General features: G+C 45.8%; 1 protein-coding gene across 1 annotated transcript in view; it reads left to right on the top strand.

The window, feature by feature from the left end:
• The first annotated feature begins 3152 nt into the window (after positions 1 to 3152).
• LOC119401711 (cyclic AMP response element-binding protein A-like) overlaps positions 3153 to 26263 on the top strand; it is a 258911-nt gene continuing 235800 nt past the window's right edge. The window contains exon 1 of the mRNA XM_037668640.2: positions 3153 to 3516. Coding sequence (XP_037524568.1) covers positions 3424 to 3516 — 93 coding nt within the window. The 5' untranslated portion in view covers positions 3153 to 3423. The remainder of the gene's footprint in view (positions 3517 to 26263) is intronic.

Raw genomic sequence — 26263 nt, 5'->3', positions numbered from 1 at the left:
GTAAGAGAAAATGCCGGACTTTAGCGACGCGCTTACCGTCCCGGCGCGCCCCCGAGCAACCGGCTCCCATCCTAACTTTTCCGCTGCGTACGGGAGGGGGCGCTGTCACCTCGGCTTGAAACAGCATTGCACGAGGCCTATAGCCGGATACAACTTTAGAAGTCTGTGGCATTTTCTCCTCAAAGGTGGACGCACACAAGCCTGCACCAATGGGCGCGCACTCCAGACTGACGTCATGAGCCAGACGGCCGGCGACCCCACCTTCGGAGAACGTGGTCAAGTGCATGAGCGGGACTATTTCTTTAATCGCGGAGACGATCGGTTGCCGCGCTTCGGTGACCTGGGCGGGACCTCTCCGGCCTGCTTAAGTTGTGTCCGTCTATAGAAGGAAACTCACAGAGGTGAAGAGATTGGCTGCCCTTCATTTGAAGGGTAGTCAATCTTCCTACCCTACCACCCTAGCCTTTGAAGTCTATCCGGCTACCCCCTGCGTATAGGAAGAGGCAAAAGAAGAATATATCAGAGAAGAGCAAAGGAAGTATAATAATAATAAATCGGAAGTTAGTGTAAACATACAGAGGAATGTCCACTAACCGTTAAGAGGCTTTTCAAAGGTTCAGTCGCCTTTAGGGAGTAGAAGGCTGCTGTGCCTTGTGCATTCAAGAAAGTTGAGGCGAAGAACATATGATTCTTTTACCTGCGAGAGTGATCTGCCGTCGCACAGGCATCGATGGGTGTGCAGTGGCACAGAAAAGTGCTCGATTGTTTCGTGACAGCAGCAATAGCAAAAGTTTGAAGCGGCATTGCTAGCCATCCCTCTTATGAAAGACAAAAAAACACCCCCAAGGGAAGATGCGAGCCTAGTATTGGTCAATGTCGACATGATGGCTCCGTATAACAAGCTTGAATACGTTTATACAACAGTGGCGACAAATATCAAGAACAGTAGGAGCAGAAAATTCAGCATCTAGTGCAGCTTCCGTGCAGAACAAGCGATGATCCTTCATTCCACGTTCAGGGTTTTCTCTCTTTCTTCAGCTGGAGCAGCCGTGGCTAGAACTTGTGAACAGCATCAGCGAGTGAAGGGAGGACTCGAGTGTGCTTCCTTGCGGAGAGCAAGATATCCGAGTCTGTTAAAAAAAAAATCACCTCCTGCTAGGATGTTTGCTACGGCAGCTGTGAGGCAAAGCTTGTTTCTCGTGCCCTATAAAAGTTGTTAAGTATATGAGCTTAGTGTTTTTGGTCCACATGCCCTATACAAACATTTCTCTACAACAGTTAAATAGACATACAAGATCAACGGGAGCCCAATCGAGCTACTGTTTTACACGTTACAAAGAACCATTTCACTCATGCCATACAATTTACCATGGATTGCTCCCGGCAGAAGGAAATTAGCTCTTTCTTCTTCACAAAATTAGGTTTTTCACAAAGTTCATCATTACTCACGGGACTCGCGTAAATGCACGAAGCATTGCCCCAAAATGCACCTGCGAGCCTTAGTTCAACTGAACGTACTACTTATTGCATCTTACATCCTTTGAATACAAAAATAAGAATTGTCCGCGTTGAGAACAAACGCGTATTACAGTGTTCATACGACACCTGTGCAGGCTTAACAGTACATTTTTTTACAATGCTCATTATTACTGGCGTGATCCGTGTAAATGCACCAAGTAATGCATAAAAATACAGCTGAAGACTTAGTTCAACTGAACATACTACTTATTGCATCTTACATCCCTTCAATACAAAGATAAGCATTGTTCGCATTGGGAACAAACGCCGCATGACACCGTTCCTACTACACCTGCGCAATCTCAACCGCTCATCACTTCCCTCGCTTGAGAACTGATCTAAGGCTGTAGAAGGCATTGCACTTAGAATTAGTCCTCGTCGGGTATTTTTCCTTACAACTCTTAAGCTCCTATTCAGCATACTGGATGTCATGAATACTGTCAGGCTCAAGAACGCTTTACCTATGTTTCTCAAACTTGGAAAGCAGCGGCTGACCGAATGTATAAGTACGCCACTTTCGCAAGTGGCTTGCTCCAACTTAAACCGTCGTTGACGTCACGAAAAAGACCCTTTTGAGTAGAATGGAAATCATAAATTCGCTGCAATCTCACCGTAGACTGGCACCGCAAAATGCCACGTACCATCCTTGTGACATGCCTTTTGACCGCAGCGCCAAATTTGGCGTCACGAGGGGCAGAAGTGGTCAACCACAGTTGCAGAATACGGCATACCTACCCATCTATGCGACGTAGTCGATAAATTTGTACTGCGTAAAGTGTATTCACGAAACAAACGCGAACTGTCTCCAAAACTCAAGTATTCCGCCAGTTTCGTTAAACAAGTTCCATTTAAGCAGCGCTCCGTTCGAAATCGAGCCCGCGTCGTCTGCTACGAGCCTGACCCCGCCCCCATCGGCGTAGCAGACGGCGCAAAGGCCTGTCCGGCGAGGAGCAGACGACGCCGTTTTTCCGCCGTAGCAGACGACGTTTACCACATAACACGGAGAGCCGTTGGATAACGAAGCAAAAAAGACGGCTCGTTAGATGAAACCGAATCTGCTGCCGTCGCGATATCTAAAGCCGGCAATTCTCTTCCTTTTTGTCTTTCCTCCCACACCTCTGATGGCAGTGTTCGTTTATTTATTTTATCATTCCTCTCGCGAGCGCATGCCGCAGTGTGCCGGCTGTCGTAGCGCGCGCTCGTGCGTGCGAGCATGGCGTCCGGTTCCGCCCCCCATAGCAACCAATCAGCGGCCGTGGCGTGTCGCGTTCGAAAAAGCAACAACACTGAAAAGGAGTACGGAGGCACGTGCGTCCCTGGTAAATGTGGCGGGCGTTCGAATTCCGCCATATTGTAAAGCGGACTGCTGTTCTTTATCGTGATGCAAAGCCATCGGCGTTTGAGCCTGCGTTGCATGTGCGTCTCTTATACACCGAAGCTAAGCTGCTCGCGTCGTATTTTTTGATCTGTCTCGCGTTCTGCGAGCCGGCGAGTGGAGCGGACTACTTCGTGAAGCGGAGCGTCGCAAGGCGGAGTGATACCCGCTGCTTCATTTCCGGTTCCGCTCGCGCACGCTCTCCTCCTCTCACCGAGTGTCTTCCCTCTCCCGACGATGCCGACGGCTGCTCTGCGCTCGAGCAACTTGTTGCAGTCGGGAATTATCTCTGTGTGAGTGAAGTGCGCGTTGTGCGGCCGTCCGAGCGAGGCCTTGGTGGTGGTGGTGGCTACAATTTATTCTTTTCGTTCGATCCCCCCGGCACCCCGTTTGCAACCGCCGTCGCACACACGCAAAAAAGGGACAAGGCGCGCCGACGCCGCTAAGAAACGCCGGCGCCTCCGATCACGACCTGGGACCGTACAATCGGGAATTAGCCGCGGAAACGACCGGCCAAGGAGCTATTGAAGATGGCCATGGAGAGCATCGAAGTTGACCGCTCTCTCTACGACATCGGGGACTCGGACCTCAAGGAGCTCTGGGCCCAGGAATCCTTCGAATCGGTGAGGGTAGTGCGCGCGCTCGCTGTGTCTCTGTGCCTCCCTGCTGAGAGTTTTGCGGATGCTGCTGGATGGATGCGCGTGCCTGTGTGTATGTGCGTGTGTGCGTGCTCTTTGAGAGTGTGCGCGCGAATCGGTAGTGCCGATGATGATGGGACTGACGAGAGAGTGTCGCAGCGCCCGTTGTGCTTCTTCACACCAGGTTTTATTTCTTTAGTTTGTTTGTGTTCATCTCTTTTCGAGCGAGTTTGATTGCCTGCAACCCCCGCCCCCTTTTCCTCCTCGCCGCATTGCTCCGCGTGCCGCTTAGCGGATTGGAACGGGATCTTTGACCTCTTCTACCTCGAGGGCCCGTAGACCGGTCACCGGTCTCGTGCCTTAGCGCGGTGTGCTTGCTCCGTAGATCTGTGTCGTTTGCACGCAAGCGAAAGTATTTCCCCGTTATTATTATTATTATTATTATTATTATTATTATTATTATTATTATTATTATTATTATTATTATTATTATTATATTATTATTATTATTATTATATTTCTTGCCGAGCACTGCATATTCAGGGCTTTTTAACGGAGATGTCGCATCACCTTAGCAAAAACTGTACTTACGGAGTCCTCCTACTCTCTTAAAGAAAGGGTAGTAACAAAGTAGTAACTGCGGCATTTACTACCCCCTTGCTACATTTACTACCTTTCGCTGAATTTTTCTCATTTAGAGGTAGTAAATTGTCGTTACTATTCCGTTTGTCTGGACCAGTAGAGGTTACTACTTCATTACTTGAGGTTGTCAGGGTAGTAAAGTTACTTTCCTTGTATTATTTCTTCCTTGTAGGTAGCAACTCTAAATAGTAAAGTGTTTTGGTAGTAAAATTACAAGGCATTTACCACCTTCAGTAACTACGTAGCTGGTAAATATTGTGAGAAGCGCTCACTACCTCAGAGCTAGTAAGTAGCTCTACTTCTTTTTTCTTTTTTTTTAGCAGTGAGCTCTTCTCTGCGTTCTGCTTTCGTGTTCTTTTTTTTTTCGCACAATATTTATTTGGAATATTGCTCTAAATCTCCCATTCTCCAGCTCAATCGGTGAATGCACCCGTGCTGTATTTACGCTCTACCAGCTATAAATAACAACAAAGTCTCGCTACTTCTCGCCGCTTCCCGCTGCGGTTGCGAAAAAACAGGTGCAATTGTGCCTGCTTCGCGGCTGAAACAAAAAACAAATCAAACTGCCAAATGCATTTGCCTTTGTGTTTTGTGCGGTGCGGCACGTTTGCGTTCACATTCCTACAGACATTTTCATGTCGGCATTCTTTCAGAAGCGACTCCCCGAGAAAGTTGTCCGCCAACTGGTTTCCGCGAGTGCCCGGCGTGGGTTTATTTTTGTTGTCAATGGATAAAGTATATATAGCCGCTGTGAGTTTTCTGTTTGCTTTTGGCTCGCATGTCGGCCGTGTAACACTTTTTTGTAGCCTCTCAGTGACCGCGCAATCATCGCTTTCGAATTCACCCCCACATCTTAGTTTATGAAACGGTTCTCCTAACCCTAACGGACCTTACGGATGTGGTTTATCGCTTTGGTACTTCCTACCGAAACTGTATCCTCTTCCGACGATTAGATATGATAGATTTTTGCGGAATCCACTGTTAGGTGTACAGGGTAATTGATTATAGGGTAATTACAGGGTAATTGATGTTATAGAATAGTAAAGACTACATGTTAATTGATATTATAGGCCAAATATTATAGTATGTGCGGATGTCCACTGCTAGCCCTGCAGGATAACTGGTTTCGTCTGCAAGATTTTCCTCGAACTAGACTCAATGATTGAAACGCGAAACTTTAGGGCTAAGTACTGCTCGTACTTCCGTCTCTAGCGTCTACAGTTCGTGTCATATCAGCGTAATTTTTACTTGAACACTTAAATCAGAGCAGACATTGCCTTTAGCGGCCAGATTTGCAGCGACATGACGCGGTTACCAAGAATAATTGCGCACAGTAGCAGTCGTTATACTAAGTAAAGTGATGTCGCATTTCAATCCGTGAGTACTGTGCAGTTAGCGCCAAAAGTTTAGAGACCACGAATCACGAAAAAAAAAAAAGGTGTATATATATATATATATATATATATATATATATATATATATATATATATATATCTGCTGTCTCGTCAGGCAGTCTTGAACTTGGATTTAAAGGTTGTTCTAACGCGCGCTAACCACATGAACTTCGCAGTTCGACAGCACACAGTAAAAGAATTGCTGTGAGATTCAAAGTTTTCTGAGACCTAGTTGCCTCTAAACTTCTGACGCCGACCGTACGTGCGCTTTAGTAACCTTATATAACAGCTGTATATACATTATACACATAGCAGCAACGTAAGGGCTGTAATTTTCCCGAGTAATTGTATCGTTCCTTTTTTTGTTGTTGTTGTTTCGCCACTTAACAACAAAGAAACTTGTAATCAATTTTTTTCTCTCTCAGTCTGCAATAAAGCTGTACATCCTGCGTAACAGGAATATTTTGCGCGATTATTATTTCTTTAATGGTATTAACCTTCTGTGTGCGTTTGAAAGAGCAGTAGGCTTTAGAGTGATATCGCGATTCATTAATTCGTCATCATTGGGCAGAGCGGAGGATGGATCGATTTTGTTTTTCCCCCGTACACCTTAAATCCGTCACGGTGGTCTAGAGGGATTATGGTGCTCGACTGCTGACACGAAGGTCACGGGATCGAATCCCAGCCGCGGCGGCTGTACTTCGATGGAGGCGAAATGCTAGAGTCCCGTGTACTTAGATTTAGGTGCACGTTAAAGAAAGCCCAGGTGGCCGAAATTTCCGGAGCCCTCCACTACGGCGTCCCTCGTAATCATGACGTGGCTCTGGGACACAAAACCTCCAATAATTTTATTCGTATCCGAACACCCGACGTTAGCTTTGAAGCTCAGACACACTATCATGTATGGTGCTACTTTTTAGAAAAACGCATTTCGTTGATATCACAACGGTAATCGTAGTTCAGATAACATATAATTAACTCGAGTCTTTTACCTCTGAAACGGACGTCTGTCGGAAACGTCATAACATGTACTCGCGTCGCAATACAGCGGAAAACCTGCGCACACGTTTAACGTTGAAGGATTTGAAAGCCGTGCCAAATCAGTTACGCTGGTGCAATAGTTATTTCGCAACTCCATCTACAAAAAGTTGGCGGGAACGGGTCGTTTACTAGTGGACAATGTGAAAGGTCAAACTTGCGCTTTCTGTTGGAACTAAGCGCCGAAGCACCACACCTCCGCGGTTAATTTAATGCAATAAAATGCAAATGGATTTCTTGCCTTGTCTTTTTTTTTGGGGGGGGGGGCTTAGCAAAATATGTATGAAGAATACGCTAGTTCGTAGTTATTGGATCACTTCCTTTGATGCAACGGAGTCCTTTTTTTTTTCACTATGAATATTTTTCTAGATGTAGTTGGCGTCCTAGAAACCTACATACAGTGGGCCTTCATCCAATCAGACCATTGGAATGTGATCCTTTTATCCATGTGCCTAACCATCGTGCTCTACTGATGTGCATTGCCAAAACCGGCCTTAGTTTGGCTATATAATAATTAGTTTGTGTATGTATTTGCTTATGTCGAAGTGCACTCGTTCCAAATTAAAGAAAAACTGCTCACATTTAAATTTCGCAGATCAAACCACAACATCGAAGTTCGAATGGAAGACTTGAGTCACGTGCTTTATATAATTTTAATTAATTTAAAAACTGCTGAAAAAGTGTTCCAAAAACCTGGTGAATTCATGAATTTAAAAGGTTTTTTCTGACTTAACACAACAATTATTCACGAAGTGACGTGGCGAAATGTCTACGTCATTTTGTTAATAATTGCTGTGTAAACCTTTTCCGATCATGAAAAACTGCTCTAAGCAAGACGCTTGCTGTTATACGGCCTAACGAAACGCGGGTGCGAACAGTGACGCTATTTCCCTGGAGTGAGGTCACGTGCTCGCTTCCCTTTGTGTAGCTTTCTATTTATTTCCACAGAAAGTTCCGCGCGAGCCTGATAACGGTTTATCTTTAAGTTCCTCCTTATCGTTTCTCCCATTCAAAGACGTCGTTTCGTTTGACACGCGAGCTGAATAATCAACCCGGAAAGACGCAGCGATAAGATAGCGTTCGTAAATAAACAGGTAAATTGCGTTCGCGGAAGACGAGGGAATGGAAAAAACGAATCCGGAGATAACGAAAGTGGGTGAATTCCATTCGCAGGTAACAGGTAACGAGGCAGCTAACTATAGGCGCGCGGTAGTGGTTCGGATGGATGCGGATAAAAGTTCGTACCATACCAGAATCCCCAGGAGATATGCGCCACTCTGTCCGTTTCCTGGACTCGATTTCGTTTAGTTTGAGAAAGCGCCTGTCCGAAGCCTTCGTTAGTACTCTTCGCGGCTTTAATGCGGCCTCGTTTTGTCCGGGAAACGTTTCTTCAGCGCAGCTCGCCGTTGGCAAACTTTAAACCACTGTGTGTCGCATCCTCCCCATGCGTGAACATATATAGAAAACTTCAACGCCTGCGCGTTAGTAATATGCGGTTAATATCCCGCAAGTAACTCTCGCTTCAAGCAAATATTTTTTGAACTAGAGAAGGGAATCGCAGACCTCGTTTTTCATTGGCAGACACAACCGTAATGAAAACCAACAGCTAATGAGGCCAAGGTGCTGATAGGGGACGTTAAGTGTAGCCTTTAAGTGTATTGTAGTAATTTGAATACAAATGTGAAAAAAATGTAGGTGTTGTCTTTTCGTCCATTTTAATTGCTTCACATTTATATCATAAGTACTCCAATACAGTTAGAAGAGTACAAATAACATCTCCTGTATCTTCCGTGGCTTCAGTGTAAGTTGATGTTCATTAAGTTTTTTTTTTTTGTCTAAAAATACTTGTTTTCTTTCGTGTAACGTTGTACGAAATCGCAGGTTACACTCAAACCTACAGCGACAATTTGTGATGGGAAATGACTTTTCTGCAGCGGCTTTGCCATAAGAGTTTACAGTCTCGTTGTAAAAACACGAGGGCGAATTATGAGGCCATTAGTTCCTCGCACTGCCAAGGTCGTGGGTTGGGTAGCCTCGTGCGGCGTTATGATGGGTCACACCATCGTAACTCAACGCATCATACCATCATAACCCATCGTAACGCACAGCCCATTATAACCCAACCCATCATGCCATCATAATCCATCATCATAACCCAACCCATAGTTACAAACAGTGACGCGTGACATGTGGTCACGCGTTATTATTGACTTGAGTACACATATAAAAACCACGCCTAACGGTATGAACATCTACGGAAAGTCAGGATTAAAACGACCCTTATCCAGCACAACGTACACGGAAACACATACTACCATAAGATGTCTCTGTCAGGAGGCTATTACCCGCCGTCATAGCAGTGCATACATTTACATAACCTAATAATACATTTCCCCACAGGCTTTCGGCATTATAAGCGGTTCACTCCTGGCCTTGACGTCACGAGTGCGCAAACGCGATTGGCTGACACACGCGCCTCTAAAAAGAATGTTCTAGAACACAAACAAAGTATTTACTACTGCATTCTTATTGGCTGTCAGAGCATGTGCAGCTTTATTTCTCAATTTATGATCCGCATACTAAACTGCGCTGAGGGACAGATGAGCCTTCGGATAAACGCATTCTTACTGCGAACGAAAAATAAAAGCCTCAGTAGTAATTATCATGGACACACTTTTAGATACGCAATGCGGGGAGCCGCCCGGCGTGCGCCACTCGTATCATAATCTACGTTATAATTTTCCTTGCGCAGAAATCGGCGTCTATCGCGTCGCACGCGCCCGCCCGAGCTACCTTTGCATTCCGTCTCAGTGTCAGTCACTGCGATTCCTTTTCGCCTCCTTTAGCGCCTCCTTTCGCTGTGGCCTTTTGTGAACTATACCTCTCCTCTCCCTCTCTTCCCTCACGCTCTCACTTCTTTATCACTTTCATTTCGTGGCCCGTACAGCCTTTCGTTTCTTGCTATAGCTTTCGCTTCATCGCCAACGCAGCTTGTTTGGAGCGCTGGCCCCTCCGGCTCCAGGCTGGAAGTACGACAGCAAGCAGCTGGTCTCACTGCGAGGCAGACTACAGCACTTGTCGCTCCAACGAAACAGAAAAAAATAATAATAAAGTGGGAATAACAAGAGCGATAAAAGAAGTATATATACTGTGAATGCGAGGCTGTGGAGGTTTGACTGCGGAGCTGGGCGCTACTCCCCTCTCTCTCTCTCTCTCCTTCGCTCACTCACTCGCTCACCCACGTGTATAAGCGCACCGAGAGTGAGCCTGTTTAAACGAATACACGCTATAGGGAGTTCCGCGCGGCTCTGCGTGTGACAGCTTTACACTCGGTATTCATGCGCTCGAGTTTGTACAGGGTGTCCCATTTAACTTGAGCGCGAGTTTTGAAAGGTCGTGGCGTATTCTGCAAAAAGAAAAAAAAAAAAAACTACTAGACGGAACTTGGGTAGCTGTTATCGTTAGACTTCAATGGGAATGTTGCTTAACACGTAGAATTAGTACTGACGAATTTGGTGTTTATGACTACATGGTCGCAATTGCTGTAACATGTACACCTGGTTAGCTTATCGCACTTATGACTCATATGTCTATAATCTACGCTTAGAGTACTTCTGACTTAGAGGTTTCCGAGGCGTCGCCTTAAAAACAAGTGTCACTAATGTGTATTAATCAGTGATGTCAGTTCTACGTAAAGCACGTACTGAACGACACTGTTAATACACAATGTTAGGAACTGTCAAGCTGCGAAATGTGATTAAAAAATAAAATGCATCAAACAGCAGTTGCGGTACCCTACTTGACAATTTCAAAGCTAAGAGCGTACGGTTTATTATTATTAAGGCGTTTCGGTGACACTAGCTGTTGGAAATTGCACGTGCGTACGCGCGTATGACTGCTTTTGACTTGGTGTTCATCTGCGTTGGTGTACACAGGGTTTCCCGACTAACCTAAACGTAGATTTTAAAGGCTTGCGGAATTTTTTGAAAATGTTGCTAGATGGAACTAGTGGGCTTTTATGGTTCTTCTGAAGTGGGTAGACTGCGCAGCACGAGCCCTTGAATAACTCTAGCGCTTGGACCTTTGCCTTTAACTGCCCTTTATATTTTTTTTTTCATTTCACTACGCGGCATCTAAATTTGTGCTCGCCCCTGTATTGGGGAAATCGCATTTTGATATTCTAATTGCTTATGTAGTCCACAATTATAATCAACTTCTCGAATATTGAACGCTTGGCAGGAACCATAATCTGCGACATCGTAACAAATGTCAGATGCAGAAATAGTGCACATTTTATCTACTACGCATTAATATCTTGCTTTCGTGCGCGTGGTACTACGCAGCTACTCGATGTAGCGGTTTTGATCATAAATCGTTATTGTTTGTATTCTTTGTTCCTTTGCTCAATCCTTTGCTTGCGATAAAAGCTGCATTTCATTTCGAATGTTCTGCACTTTAGAGTATGTCAGCAGTTTCGCCACTCGGTGTTTTGAGAGCGTTCTGCGTCATTGGCAATTGGGAAACAAAAGACGCACAACTCGTAGGGAGAAAAGCTTTGCCAATCTTCAAGATTCAGATTAAACAACGAAAAAAGATGGCGGTTCTGGGAAGTATAGTAATGTGCGTAATACCATTGCTCATCAGAAGCTTGTGTCCTGAAATTTTCAGCGTTCAACGTCCACACAAGCCATCAGTCCAAGGTGTCAGTTAAATACGTACATTCATGTTTTTTTTTTTTTTCGAACAAGCTGCACGCCAAGATTTTGTTTCTACGAAGGCAAAGATGGGTTAACATTCTTATGGATTTAACATTAGCAAGATGAATTGCGCTCGAAGGCTGGAATATAAGGAAAATGAGAAGTTGATCTTGTTGAAATATCGCGTTCCATTAACGGTGTCGTCCTCTAGCGTGAGCTGATGTATTTCAAACAGGGGCGTAGCCAAGGGCGGGGTGGTTCAACCCCCCACCCCCCGCCCCCGTCAATTTTCAATTTTGCTTGCGTATATATACACGCACACATACAAACGCACGCACGAACATAAAGTATGGTTGAACCCCCTCCCCCCGGAAAAAATTTCTGCTACGCCACTGATTTCAAAGTATTTTTGTGTTCATGCTGGTATCGAAACACTTTCGAAAGACACACTATATCTTGAAGTCCCTCGCTCGTTAAAAGATTAATGTGATTCCTCACATTTCGCACGTTTACTGCGATTCTGACACATTTCGTTTACCTTATGCTGTTTTCCTTACAGTGTTCTCAGCACAAATTGTAAGCACTAACGATTCCGAAACTACCCCAACTTTCTGTTTCTTTTGCAATTCTAGATTCGCTTCTAAACATGGCTTATAACGGCGACTCCAAGACGAGCGATTGCGACTACTGAATTCTTTCAATTGAAACTGATTATTTGCCAGGCATTAACGTCATAGCACTTCCTGTTCGCGTTTTTAAGCTAACCTCACAATGCTCAATGTATCACGTTTGTTAATCTGAGTTTTAACGCTTCGCAATGCTGACTGATGGGCACGAAGCATGACGCGATAACCGTAGAGGCATTCTTGACACTATGGAATGAAGTTTATGTTTTTGAATTGTTCGGTAATGTAACTACTTCCTAGTTATGTCCACATAAGTCTTAATCTATCATAACTCTTAACCCTAAATTTGATACGTACGTACTCTCTATGGCCAGGAACTTTTCCTTCCACCGGCAAATTCTTCTTTTTTCCCTTGAGTGGACCTGTGGCATAGCCAAGGAAATGCAGCGATGACGACTATGGCCATTGGCGTAGCCAAGGGGGGGGGGGGTTATTCCACGCCGCCTCCCCCCCCCCCCTTCTCTCGGAAATGTTCAATCTTTCAATCTTTCAGGAGTGGTCGGCTCTGGCCGCGCGTTTAAGAAGCTTCGCGGTTGTTTCAGATTGTTCTCTTCAGATTACGCGCAAGACGCGGCTAGCTTAATTAACTCGGGAGCTTACGCGAGCACCAGAGATAACGCTAGAAGGTCCGATCACTGATGCATCGAAGGCGACGCGTTCCGCCGATGATCAGATTGTAGACGGCAACAACTGTGATCACCGCTATCGAGAGTGCAGCGTACGTATTGCTTGCACGTTGACTTTTCATTTTCCGGGCATAAGTTCGTACAATAAAGAGCTTTGTCTTTACCGGCTGCTGCTTTCCTCGCCGTCGCACCCACGTGACCACATACAATCGCACATAAAAACGCACGCACAGACATACATAGAGGATGATTGAACCCCTTCCTCCGTGAAAAAAATTTCTGCCGTATAGCCAGAAATTTTCCCGGAATGCGACAAATTACATGGAAATTGACATAGAAATTCCCGGACTATGAAATAATCACAGTGACCATATTGTTGCCATGAGATATATATTTATATATAATTTGCTGTTGTCGCTTTAATGTTGACGCTGCGCTAAAATGAAATGTCAAGGCACCCTTCACGCCGCGTCGCTCAAGCCTCCAGAGAACGAATTTTCGTTCCTGCTAAGATGCAGCTTGCCTCGGCGATTTTGAAAAGTCCTTGTTTATATTTTTACAAAGCGCCGTTTAGCATTTGTGCGGTGATGACGGTTGTTCGAGGGTGGTTCTTTTATTATTATTTCGCGGGAAAATGGCGAACAGCGCGTCGCTCAGTCATCGCTGACGAAGAGTGGCTCAGTGTATACTGCATCGTTTACGCGCCTATGGTTTGCAGCACTGTTGCAGCATAACTGCAGCATACTTTGTATAGGTGACGAAGTGTTTACGGACGGATTAGTACCTTCAATGGGCGTGCCCTCATCCTCTCTTTTTGAGAAAACGTGACCGTGGCTCTCACTGCTGATTCGCCAACCACGAGTTCCTGTTAGGATTCGCAGCCTTCCGTGTACAGCACGTCTTTGGCTAGTCCGAAAGTCACTATCGTTTGCAGGACGAACTGTGATCCTATAAAGCAAAAAAAAAAAGCTGTTCACTGAGCGCCGTCGTAGCTTGTGAACCCAGACAGTTGCTGCTGAGTCTCTCAGAGAACCGAGACCAGGCTGGTCAAATATGGTGGACCACCTTCACCGACCCTTATTCAGGCTTAAGCACAGATACCCAGCCAGCCGCGGCCACGCGCTGATGGTGATATTTCAGAAGGATTTGTTGTCGAACTAGTTGGTTCATCTTCACGAAAGGTTATAAACTGCGCAAACTAAGGCATATCAGACAAAAGGATAAGCGCTTTTCTGCGCTTGTCTGTTTCTGGTCTGTGCGGTCATCGCTGACTTGAACGCAGATTTGCTGACTTGAACGTTGGAACCCTCGTGGCTAGGACAAGCGCTTTTCTGCTCCTGTCCTTGTGTCTGGTCTGTGTAGTCGTCCCTAATTTGAACGAAGGTTTGTTGAACGAAGGTTTGCTAACTTGAACGTTGGCAACCTCAAGACTAGGACAAGCGCTTCTCTGCTCCTGTCCTTGTGTCGGGTCTATGTGGTCTTTGAGCAGTTTACACCTTTCATGAAGGTGATGATAATGGCGGCGACGGCGCGTACATCACCCTCCGCAATGCTACAGACACGGAAACATTGCGACACACACAAAAAAAAAGAAAACACCGTGTGACGAAACGAGAACTCCTAAAATACCTCCGTCGAAAGAGAGTTGTTGCCCTATCACATCTGAAAAAAAAAAAAAAAAAAAACGAGTGCCGCAACGACAAAGTTTGACCCCCTTTCCCAGAGTTACAGCGTTACCCCTCTCTCCTTTCCACTTATCTTTGTTACTCTTTTTTGTTCTTTCCTATCGGAGCGATCGTCGGCGCTCTAACCAGGCCACCGCCGTTGCGCGGCCGTCGCCTCCGAATCCAGCTCGCTGTTCGCCGGCGAATCTGGCAACCAACGCTGCCCGAGTGCCAGGCAGGGCTCGCGAGTGCTCGCGAGCGCCGCGGTGCTCCAGGTGTATCGAGTCCGTTTCCTCCTTTTATGCTCGGCCGTCCGTCCGGCCGGTGAATGAACCGACTGCGTGCGACTCGGCTCGCACTTTTTCGAGCTCTTTCTTTACTCGTGCGGGCGTTTGTTTTCGTTTCCTTTTGTTTGCTTTTTGTTTTCCTGAGTCAGAACGCAACAACTTCCTCCGCCTCGCTGTTGCAATTCTCTCTATCTCCCCTTCTCTCAACTAAACCCGCCCTCTCGCTCATTGCTTCCTCAGTTGACGGCTGCGGTGTGTATTATGGCGGCAACCTCCTCACCCAGCCTCTTGGAAAAAGAGATTCGTCGCCCGTCCGCACGGTGGAATGTTTCCGCGTTTTCGGCGTGCTCGGACCCGTTTTCCTGACTTCTTCTTTTGTATACACATCATTTCTAGGCGCTGGCCTAGAACCGTTGTCGCCGATCCAACGCCGGACAGCTCCGTGAGAACGATTTCACGTGCATATATTCATCTTCATTTCTCATCCTGCGCCGAATTACAGAAGGCTGCAAGCTTGGTCCGCCAATTGCAAGTGCTGGGTCGTCTGTTGTATACTCCGAGATCTTACGTCACAGCGAAAAGTTCGAAGTACTTTGCCTCTCAACGCGTGCGATTCTATCAGCACCAATTGGAGGGCAATGGTTTAGCGAGAAACTTATAAATGTTTGTGCGTGTGTTTATATGTGTTGACATATGACGGGCAAGTGAAGACTGGTGGTCCGGTATTATAATGCATACTTAGACTGTTAACTTCTCTAATGGGGACTGAGTGCACTGAGAAGCTGTACATGACACTTTGAACTTTATTGCGCACTATGTGGTCGGACGATCAGTTTTTTGGCGTTTTTGAATTGGCTGGCTTTTCTTTCCTGGGGTATAGCAATCAATACGCTTTGTCTTATAGACTAAGACGATCAATCGGCATCATGCGGACGCACCTAATTAAAGTAGAAGGGACTCTCAGTTCTCCTTTGACCTTCTCTACACTTCAATCGCCATTTTATGACAAATTTAAGCCGGAATGCATCATGTCGATATGATCGCGCCGCTACTGCACTGTCAGAAGAGTAACTACTTACATTCTATTAGCGTTCCCACTTCATTGTTATCGAAGGAATGCGCATTGATCCATCATGAAACGCATATCTATCTATGTATGTTTATTGCCGCACTGAATGGAGGGAGCACAGTAATGAAGAAGCGGTACAAGAGAAAGGTGGCGCAGTGATCGCATTTTGCTTCGTTGTGCTAGAGGGCGCTGCAGCTCAGCATGACTCCACCCCACCCCCTTTCGAAATAGTTTAGTTCGCTACGACGTCATTTAGCCCGAGCGCTTATTGCTGTAGTATTGATTTCTACCCTAATAATCTCTAATCAGTTATGACTAGGTGCAAACAACCAATCTAGTTTCCTTCTTAGTAGTTACAATGAAGCTTACAACGACAGAAAGTTGCACTAGTTCGTACGGATTCACTTGGTATCCCTTGCGGAAAAACAAGTGCCCTCTCCCGCCCCACCAAGTAGTGTTGATACAAGACCACTTGTAGAAACGAAGGTTCCAGCGACACCCATGTTCAAGGATTTTTATGTCATCAAGCCTCCACCTCGTCTTGAACCTTGTTTGGATCTCGGAGTCATGAAATTTCCGATTTAGAGAAGCAGTTTCCAGACAGAGAGTACAGGGAAAAATCGCGTGCAATGTTTTCCTCGTCCTGTCGTATGCATAGTTTTCCTTATTCTCACGGTTACGTATTCCGTCGGTTCAGTGACGTCACTTTCAGCTTTTCAGATCTCTAGGCCTCGTGCAATTCCGAGTCTTGCACCGGTTCACTGTAACAGGCTCGTAATCACGCTGAAACCCGATGAACCATGCTATAGCGAGCGTCTGACTACAGCAACAGCCATGTAACGTCCCTATTACGTTATCGTCAGGCTCTCACTTTGCGGAGCTTAAGTTATCAATGGCTGTGCAAGAAACATCGCTTCTGGTCTGCGTGTGACGTAAACAAGCTGTCACCAAAGGCAAGCGACAGAGCCAAGTTCTAACGTTACGTCCTGCGCTTATCAGTCTCGGCGTTGTTTTCGAACAAAAAAATTCAACTTGGTAAACCAAGCCTGCCGTATCATGTGGCCTAGTTTTGATGAGGCTTTGTCAAGCACGTCAAACAACCTGTCACCCTACAGAGTCTTCATATCTTTTTTCCAGGCTAGTTGTGTTCTGTGTATTGTGCATTCAATACATATCATTTATTTGTACTTCTATATTTCAAGCGGAATCAAAACGCTTCACTCTCAATACCAGGCCAGCTGTGTTCCACTTATTCTCCACTCAGTACATACCATTAGTTTGCGCCACCATCCTTCAGACGAAGTCTTACGCCTCAACTTCGCGCAGTGCATTTTTCTTGTCGCCATAAATAGCCAAGTGTGTCAAGCAACGTATTTCTCGCAAGAGGCGTTACAACATTTGTGTTACGGAATCTTTTTACGTTTTATCTCTATCCATTATCAAACACCGTGTCCTGTTCCAGCCTTCAAAAAGCCAAGCCTGTATATGCCTTCGCGTGGTCTAGCTTCCGCAAGGACCTACCTACCGTGTGAAAGAGACGTATGACTTCGCAGCACATCTATGACATACTTGTATCAAGCTATCAGTCTTCTGGGTTCCACCGCTTCAGTTATGAATCCATGTCATTTGCTTTTATTATAACTCAGGGATGTTTCATACGCCTAGCGTATGAGACATCGCTGATCAACTAAATCAGGCGAAATATTTCTCACAGTACACGTCAAGACATGATTTGCGTAATCTGACCTCTTACATTTTATCCTTTTCAATTATAAATCTCGACGTCTTATTCCACACTTTAGTGCATCCAAGGCTCGCTTTGAAAACGGTGTCACGTGGTCTAGCTTCCGTAGGTTTCACAAACAGCGTCAAGTGTATAACATCGCAACGGCCGCGTAACATCTTTGTATCTCACTGTAATCCTTTGTTGTGTTAGATATGACCCCTGTTATCAATCGATATCCTTTGTTGTCGCTTTCCAGCGGACGCGGCCTTGCGCGTAGACTTTGTGTAACACAGTTTCATTTTCGCAAGAAACGGTCAGCTATGGCTGAATTGTTCACAACGCACGTCACCGCGCGATTTTTGTAATCAAGCCTTGTATATTGTATCCATCTCAATTGTGAATTTCGGCGTCGTTATCCAGCCTTTAGTGCGGTAAGCCTCGTTTTTAACATGCTGTCAAAAGGTCCAGCTTCCGTAGGTTCCACCAACAGATTCAAGGGACGTATGGCTTCGCAACAGCCTCGTAAAATCTTCGTATCTTGCTGTAATCCTTTGTTGTGCTACATATCTCTCCGGTTATCAATCGATATCGTTTGTTGTCGCTATGTTCCTGGCACCTAGACATCGTGTAACACTATCTCATCTTCGCTACAACCAACGAACCGGGTCGAACGCTCATATCATTCGGCACGTGCACTAACGAAGTGATCTCGTATTATCGGGGTCCTTTCGCGCTTTATCGCCTTCGTTATCAATCTCTGCCACTCCTTTATCAGTCTTGTCTACTCGACGAGAGGCTTACGCTTATATGGTCTTCCCATTGTGCAAGCCGAAGGGAAAGGGGGAGCTCGCTCTTTCCATAAGGAGCGCACACACTGCATCGAAGCAGTGTCTGATCGAAGCGACGAAATATGATCCGTCTACTATGCCCGGAGGAATTGTTTGTGTCCTCCCATCGTAATTACTTGCGGACTAGTCCATCTCTTTTCTCTCTCTCTTCTTTTTTTTTATTCGCATCGTGCTACACCGTACTCGTAATTCGTCTGCACCCCCCCCCTCCTCCCTGCAAAACACTGTGATATGCTGAAAAGGGAGCTGTCACTAGGCACAAACACAAAAAAAAATTAAGATGAAAAGAGTACGGCGTACGTTATAGCAGCCCAGTCTTGTCCCGTGTTCCCCAGTGAACCGGGGACCTCATTACGTTCTGGGAGACGGCCACTATTATACGATCGCATGTACATGCTTCGACGTCTCACCGTCACAGTTGGTTCCCCGATGCTTTTCATTCTTTTTTTTTTCTTTTTCCAAGCACGCGTGCAGTATCGTACCGTCGTTGTATTGACTTCGTGGGCTGAGTTTCCTCTTCAATGACAGCCGCTGCTCGCTTGAATTGGCCCCGTGCATCTATCTATCAGTCTTGTGTGTTTTAACATACTGGATGCATACGAGAAGCGAACTCTTTCCCTCCACTAAAGAACGTCAATTTCATTGTATCGTTCGAGGCCAGCGCGCACGATCTTGAATGAGAGAGGTATTCAAAGGATACCATTTACAAAAAGATCCGCCACTTCTGCTTACATCTCCACGGAAAGTCTATTAAGCACTGACGATGTGTCAGTGGAGGCGCAGTATAATGTCTACAGAGACATTTCCGATCAGTACAGCCGTTTGTGCTAGAGTTAGCGCTCGCCGTTGCAAAGCTGTGTTGGGGCGGTGCAGCTCATGGCTTGTTGCTAGGCGACCGACCACATGGGCGAGAATAGAGTGACGATACTTGCAGCGGGTGAGAACGGTGATCGTGGTTAGGTTTACGAGGAGAAGAGTTAAAAAAAACGAGGTGGTTTTGCTGGAAACATAAACTCTGACCTTAGTGGAAAACGTTTCAATTCCTGTCCTTCGGCATCACTTGCGAAAGAAGTGCAGAGTTGCGCAACAACCAGCCTTGTTGCAACAACGGCATGTTGCGCGTGAGTCACAACATGGCGTCCCAATGGACGCCATGTTGTGACTCCAACGCAGCCGCAGGCCTATAGTAAATTTGTGGTTTGCGACAGCACATCTTTGTGAACGTCTTCTCCTTTTGACGATTTGTGAAACGCGAAAGAAAGGTGAATGATGACCAGTGGTGTCTTTAGTTGTTGTATCTACTCGCATGTAGTACCAGCACTGGTTATAGCACCATCCAATGTTAGTCATTGTCAGCTGAAATACCTAGAGTCGGCGAAAATGTAAGCAAATATTTGCCAATGCTCGCCTAGTATTGGCAAATGTCGTCTGGCGTTGCTATATTTTGACTCAATGACAGCTAATGCCCGTTAAATAGCTGTAAAATTGTGCATTGATGATGGCTAATTTCGCTTATCCGCTCCTATACCAACATTCTTCTAATTCAGTCTCATTCCAACGTTATGGTCACGTCTGCGTAGACAACAACCGTCAGTTGGTGCTGTCTGAATTTTTTGTTGTTGTTGTCCAAACTCAATTGAATGCCTGTCGTTCATGATGTTTTAGTGTGTTGCCGGCCTCCCTGCCGTTTGTTGCTTTCTTGCAATACCTTTGTATTCTCCCCTTATAAGTCCAAAGCCTTAGATGTCTCATCGAACGTGAAAATTGACCGTCGGCGGCGTTAACACGAGTGATGCAAAAAATTATCATCCAAAGTTTGTGACGGCATCGTGCCGTCACTGTGACGTCTCATGATGACTTCATCATGACATGACATCGTTGCTTGGTCAAAGATGTGCCAATCACGGAGGCAGCGCGAAACAAGGGGAGGTGCAGAAATGTTTCGGAGAAGGGGGGGGGGGGGTAGAGAATCAATACATTGACTGTGAAGAAGAAAGTGGCTGTCACCTTCCAGTCCTCTTAGGCGATTTCATAAGGGACCCTGTGAGATTTTGATTCGTTATTGCAGCGTTCAGACACTGAACGAGAAGACATTGAGAGCACAGGCTGCGCGTTTGTTTTGCTGTCTTTCTACTTTCTGGCTCTCATTTCTGCTCTCCAATACGCACAAACGCGCAGGGCGTCCCTCTCGTAGTGGCATACCTCTACGAGGTCGAGGGAATGGCTTGCTGCTCCAGACCTGCAGTGAAAGAGACAGGCCCTGCGCTCAGTGATGTTTCCGCGAAGCCTGGCTGCGCTAGGCAGCCTCGTTGGCGCCGAATTTTTTACGGCGCACAGGTGGCGACAGATCACGCCTCAAGCGGCGCCGCGGTGCCCTCCACAGGGATAGCCTTCTTTCTTTTCTGACAGGGTCGACGCTGCGGCGCCTCAGTGCGTGTGTCCTGTATTTGTGTGTTGCGTACAGTTATGTGTGCATGAATCGTTGTTTTCCTATGTGTGCGTGTTTCACTTGCTCGTTTGATTGTGTGTTTCCCGTGTGTTTGTATATGTGTGTGCGTGTGTCAATTGTTTTTCTGTGTTTACTTCAATGTGCGCTTGTAAACATGCTTACATTGCGAATATGCGCGCCCAACTTGAATGTATCTTCACATATGTTCTTTTGCAGGTGTATTTCAGTATATTGCCTTTTTCGTTCACGATTCTACGTTTGTGTGACTATGCACATCTCTACGTTGCTAAGCGCAATCGCATGTGACTGCAGTGTGCATTTGCTCGTGCGTTTGTGTTTTGACAAAGGATTTGTAGGTCGCTCGGTGGGCGTGTGCTTTATCACGTCTGTGCGCCTGAATGCTTGTGTTTGCATTTGGATGTGCTTGCACGTGTTTGAGCTTTCGTGTGTGTGTCTGGGTGCGTGTGATTTAATGTGTTTGTATGTTCTCGTGTGTGTGTGCTCGCTGTCTGAGTATGCAAGTCAACAGATGCACGTCTGATCACGCCATTTGATAGTGCCTGTGTAACTGTTTCGATTACATAGCTCTGTATGCGAAGCAGCTGCGCGCTTCAGTCTGTTGTGTCATCCTCGTTTATTTCACATCATCTACACACCGCACGCCCGTGTGCAACTCTGAGTATCAGTCGAGAATCTCTAGCACAGTTTAGTCTCGAATGTGCCCGTATCGAACTCACCACTGTGCAAGTCGAACAAATTGAACCAAGTCCCGAGCAGTTCGAGAACAACGAAAATGGAAGAGCAACTTGTTCAGCTTCTTTCGTTGTTGTACTGGCTGTGTACAATTTATGTTGTGCTGTTCGTTCAGCTAGCGCCTATACGAACAACTTTACCGGGTCACTACAGCATTAATATGGGTACACTATAGCTGGAATGTTGTGCTAGAGGTGGCCAACCTTTTCACTCCCTTGCACTCCGCCGTAACCGATGCGCCGGGCTTTGCAGCGGAAATGCCACAACTATAACATTTCGAACTCTGTCAACAAACATTTACACCGTCTATTGCCAAAGTCTCAATTTTTCTGTCCTCCCATCATAATGGAGCCCTTGCATAGTTCGTTACAGAAATTATGTTATGTATCTCTGATGCTGAGCAGTCGAAACACTCGCCGCGCAGATGTAACTGGTTATTATTAATTATTTTAAGGAGTATATCCATCACCAAAGAGGGCTGTTTTTCCCACTCACTCAACGCTTGGCTCTTTATTATACCAGTCAGTCAGTGTTTCTATTTCACAAACAAAAAAAAAAGTTCTTGAACTTGAACGACTGTATATATATATATATATATATATATATATATATATATATATATATATATATATATATATATATATATATATATATATATATATATATATATATATATATTATTCTGTTATCTTAACAACTATGTGGAAAGGGGTAGCCGTCACCAAGCAATGGTGACAACAACTCCTTCATTTATTTTCTATTTCAATAAAAAAAAAATGGTGAAAAAGCGGAGACGGGGAAGGGAGGGAGTAAAGCCATCAGCTGCGCTGTCCGTTGCTGTTTGTGATAGTAAAGCCACTACTAGAATTTTCGTTTCTGCATTGTCTTTTTCGCCCACGTGATTGCAGGTATATGAGCCAACTGAAGCGGTCGAATGAACTCGTCGAAAGCTCTACACTCAGGTGCACCGCTGCGGCAGCTGCTTGAATGAAATAATAATAATAATAATAATAATAATAATAATAATAATAATAATAATAATAATAATAATAATAATAATAATAATAATAATAATAATAATAACAGAAACACGAAAGAGGAGAACCTCGGCCTCATTTAGTGCTGAAACGAATGCACTACGAATTCAAGAATGGAAATTCTAAACGACGAAACACATGCGAATTCATTGAAAGGAGGAACAAAACTCGTGCAGCTCGTTGTCGCATTGGGCTGTCGACGTCCGCTTCTCGCCGTTCCGAAACTTAGCGTGTGCGAACGAGGTGGGACGTACACCTGTTTGAATAGAATCGAAGGTCTTGATAGATACGCAAACCGCTGGAGGAAGGCAGATACGCAGCGGTGCAAAAAAAAAAAAATATATGTACACTACACATTCAGGTGCTCATTGTTATTTATATTTCTTACTTATAATTTCTTGGGGGATATGGTTTCGTTTACCACCCGAACCTCGACATTTCATTGATGGATCTTAAAGAGTGATCATCTTGGGGTCGACGCACGAAACTGCAGACGTAAAGGTGGTGGTTCACACCTTACTATATATGAAGCGCGTCAGTAGGAAGTGAGTGGCTTACCGAGGACAGCAAGTCAATGCACGTAGAACAGAGGAGATGCAGAGAGATCCTCTTTCTCGGTTTAGTGAGTGAGTGAGGAGTGAGTGAGTGAGTGAGTGAGTGAGTGAGTGAGTGAGTGAGTGAGTGAGTGAGTGAGTGAGTGAGTGAGTGAGTGAGTGAGTGAGTGAGTGAGTGAGTGAGTGAGTGAGTGAGTGAGTGAGTGAGTGAGTGAGTGAGTGAGTGAGTAGGAGTGAGTGAGTGAGTGAGTGAGTGAGTGAGTGAGTGAGTGAGTGAGTGAGTGAGTGAGTGAGTGAGTGAGTGAGTGAGTGAGTGAGTGAGTGAGTGAGTGAGTGAGTGAGTGAGTGAGTGAGTGAGTGAGTGTTGATGATGTTGGTTAACTGTGGTCAAATTTCGTCTGGTGTCTTCACATGTTGTGGAAGTGATGGCTAGCGGCGGCTAGTTTGGGCTACTAAATGACGTAATGTTGGCTATCCGCTCTTAGGACAGCCACACGGTCTTCATTGAACCTTAAACCAATGACTGATATTAAAGTGATATCCAATGATTTGCGTAAGCGGCTGGATTCCTTCTAGTACCGTCTTTACTCGGTGCACTAGAAGAGTGCCCGATCAAATGGAGCAGGTTCTTTCTCTATTTCTTCACGCGGAAGACAATGGCGGTAACAAAATCTGATGCAAGGCAAGTCTGATAACCAGCCCAGGGGGTACTATTTAGGACACCGTCAGATTCCGCCATGTTGCCAAATTTCATCATGGCGTCATTTTAAGCCAATGAGAGAGGTAGCAGCCCCACGAGCCAATCACAGTTGACCAATATGGCGAAATTTCGACAATATGGCGGAATGTGACAACGTCCGGGATATCACCCCTGTCTTGCCCCGTCCTTGTTGGTGTCTTCTTCGCACTGCACTTTTGCAGAGGAGCTGTTGTGCTCGAGTTTTTGCCCCGTGTCGTAGAAAGAAAATGATCGCCATCACAAACCGGCGCGCCCTCTCTTCGTCCTCTTCTTCCTCTTATGCCTCGATCCCAGAACACGTCCGCCGATTTCTCCGGAGTGTGATGCAATAACTCTGATGGACGAGAGAACGAGTACAGAGAGAGAGAGAGAGAAAGAATAAGAAAGAGAGCAATAGAGAGGAAGAAACGGAAGAAAGGCAGATAAATACATAAAGACAGAGAAAGAAATACACAGAAAGAGAAAGAGATAGACCGAAACAGACACAAAAAAATGATAAAAAAGGGGCAGAAAGTGTAGCCATGTGTAGTATAGTATAATATAGTATAATATAGTATAGTGTGTTATAATATGGTACTTGAAGAAGACAAGGCCACTTGTCGAAACGCCGGCTCGGGCACCCACCCCCTGTTTACGGATTTTTCCATGGCATAGTATAGTATAGTATAGTATAGTATAGTATAGTATAGTATAGTATAGTATAGTATAGTATAGTATAGTATAGTATAGTGTAGTATAGTATAGTATAGTATAGTAGTATAGTATAGTATAGTATAGTATAGTATAGTATAGTATAGTATAGCAAGGAGTCGGAACAAGAGGTGAGAGTGTGAAAGCCTAGCCAAGCCAAGACCTGCTAGGTGCCCACAAGCTCTGCCGTGATCCTGCCTTGCGGGACTTAGTGAATGCTGCGCTGATTGTTTTACCACGACAGGATTGACCAAAGCGCCCACTCGTTTATAATTCTCTCAGTTTCACCAAAATGAAAAACCCCCGATCGGCGAGACGGCGTCCTTGGTTCAAGCCGACGGGGGGCGCCGGCGCCATCTTGCCGCCAGCGTGCGTCCATCCGCGTGGTGGTGGCGGCTTCTAAAGATAGCCGCAGCGCCGCCGCCCGCGGTGTCCGGCCAACGCAAACACGACTGTGGCTCGCATAGACGGCGGCGATAGATAGGGGCAACTTGCTGGACCACAAGCGGGCTAGTGAGGTTAGAGAGAGAAATGAAGAGGAGATAGGGGGGGGGGGGGGGCTCAGGAAAATGCACGAAAGAGTTACCCCCCCCTCCCCCCATCCTCTTATCGCGCATCCTATTAATAGGAGCCGGATTAGCGGCAATCAGGCTTCTTTCGACCTACGTAGGAGTCCCAGAACTGTGCGTGTTGCATGACCGCCAGGCGTTGTTGCCACGATCGTGGTTGCCGTGTATACCTATAATCCGGGAGTGTTGTTTCTTGGGCTAGTTGGAATAGCATAGTGTATTTTTGGAAAGCGCTTAATAAAGACAAGGACACAGTGATATGCAGAGAAAACCTTCCGTTTCTGGTTTTCTGTGTGTCTGACTGAGCCCTTGTCATTATCAAGCGCGTCCAGAAATACGTATAATCCGCCTTCGGTGTGCTTCGCCGCTTCATCTTCGCGACGCAATTTATACCAGTGTCACACGGTGCGCTTGCCGGTCACGATTAAGCCCCATAGGGATCACATCCTCTCATCAGTGATTGGCCACCTTCTGAAGCTTGCGTAAAGGAGCCAATCACGATCAAGAACTTCGATCCAGATCAGGCCCGATCGCGATCAAACGTGACCGTTTGCCACCGGTGTTAGGCACGAACCGCTGCCGCGATGAATCGCTTATCGCGTAGCGACCAATTTTTCCCCCGCAAAAGAAACCCCATCGTGGTATAGGTGGCTTGCACTGACGTCACCGAAACCGCCATGTTAGAGTACCAACATGGTGGGACGCGAATTTTGTGACGTCACGTTAGCGTTATCAGTACATGATAGGTAGGTTCTTTTCGTTATTCATGCATAGAGACCAATCAATAACGTTCCAGCCGCGTCGCTGTCACGTTGAAGCAGGGAAACCGAAACGTGATTATGCTGCCTTGACGTCATTATAGCCGCCATGTTGGACTACAGAGGAAATAAAAGTCACAGTACAGAGGAAATAAAAGTCATTTTAAAGGTTTCTGCGGAAATGAAATTCGCCGTTGTTGGTTTGTTCCAAGCCTTTCGCCATCGCCCCATTTCCAGTGCACCGAACTAACGTCAGTTTATCCGTGTTGATCCATGTTGAGGAGCGAATTTCCTCGGGCGTTGCGAGAGTGTTCCCTGCAGAAGAATGAAGATGCCTGTTGTGGTCCGCTATAGACGGACTCCCATCTATACTGTTTATTGGCTTTAGCTCTAAAGCTGTACCTCTGCGGAATCCCGCGTGTTAGACCGTACCATCCACCTTTCCTACACTTCACCCTTCACCTTCCGTGAACCCCACTCCATGTACACCATGTTTTTTTTTTCTT

This window comes from Rhipicephalus sanguineus, chromosome 8 (assembly GCF_013339695.2).
Source record: "Rhipicephalus sanguineus isolate Rsan-2018 chromosome 8, BIME_Rsan_1.4, whole genome shotgun sequence".
In the NCBI taxonomy this organism is placed as follows: Eukaryota; Metazoa; Arthropoda; class Arachnida; order Ixodida; family Ixodidae; genus Rhipicephalus; species Rhipicephalus sanguineus.
Note: the sequence above shows the minus strand (reverse complement) of the source record. Positions and strands in the feature narration are given on the sequence as shown.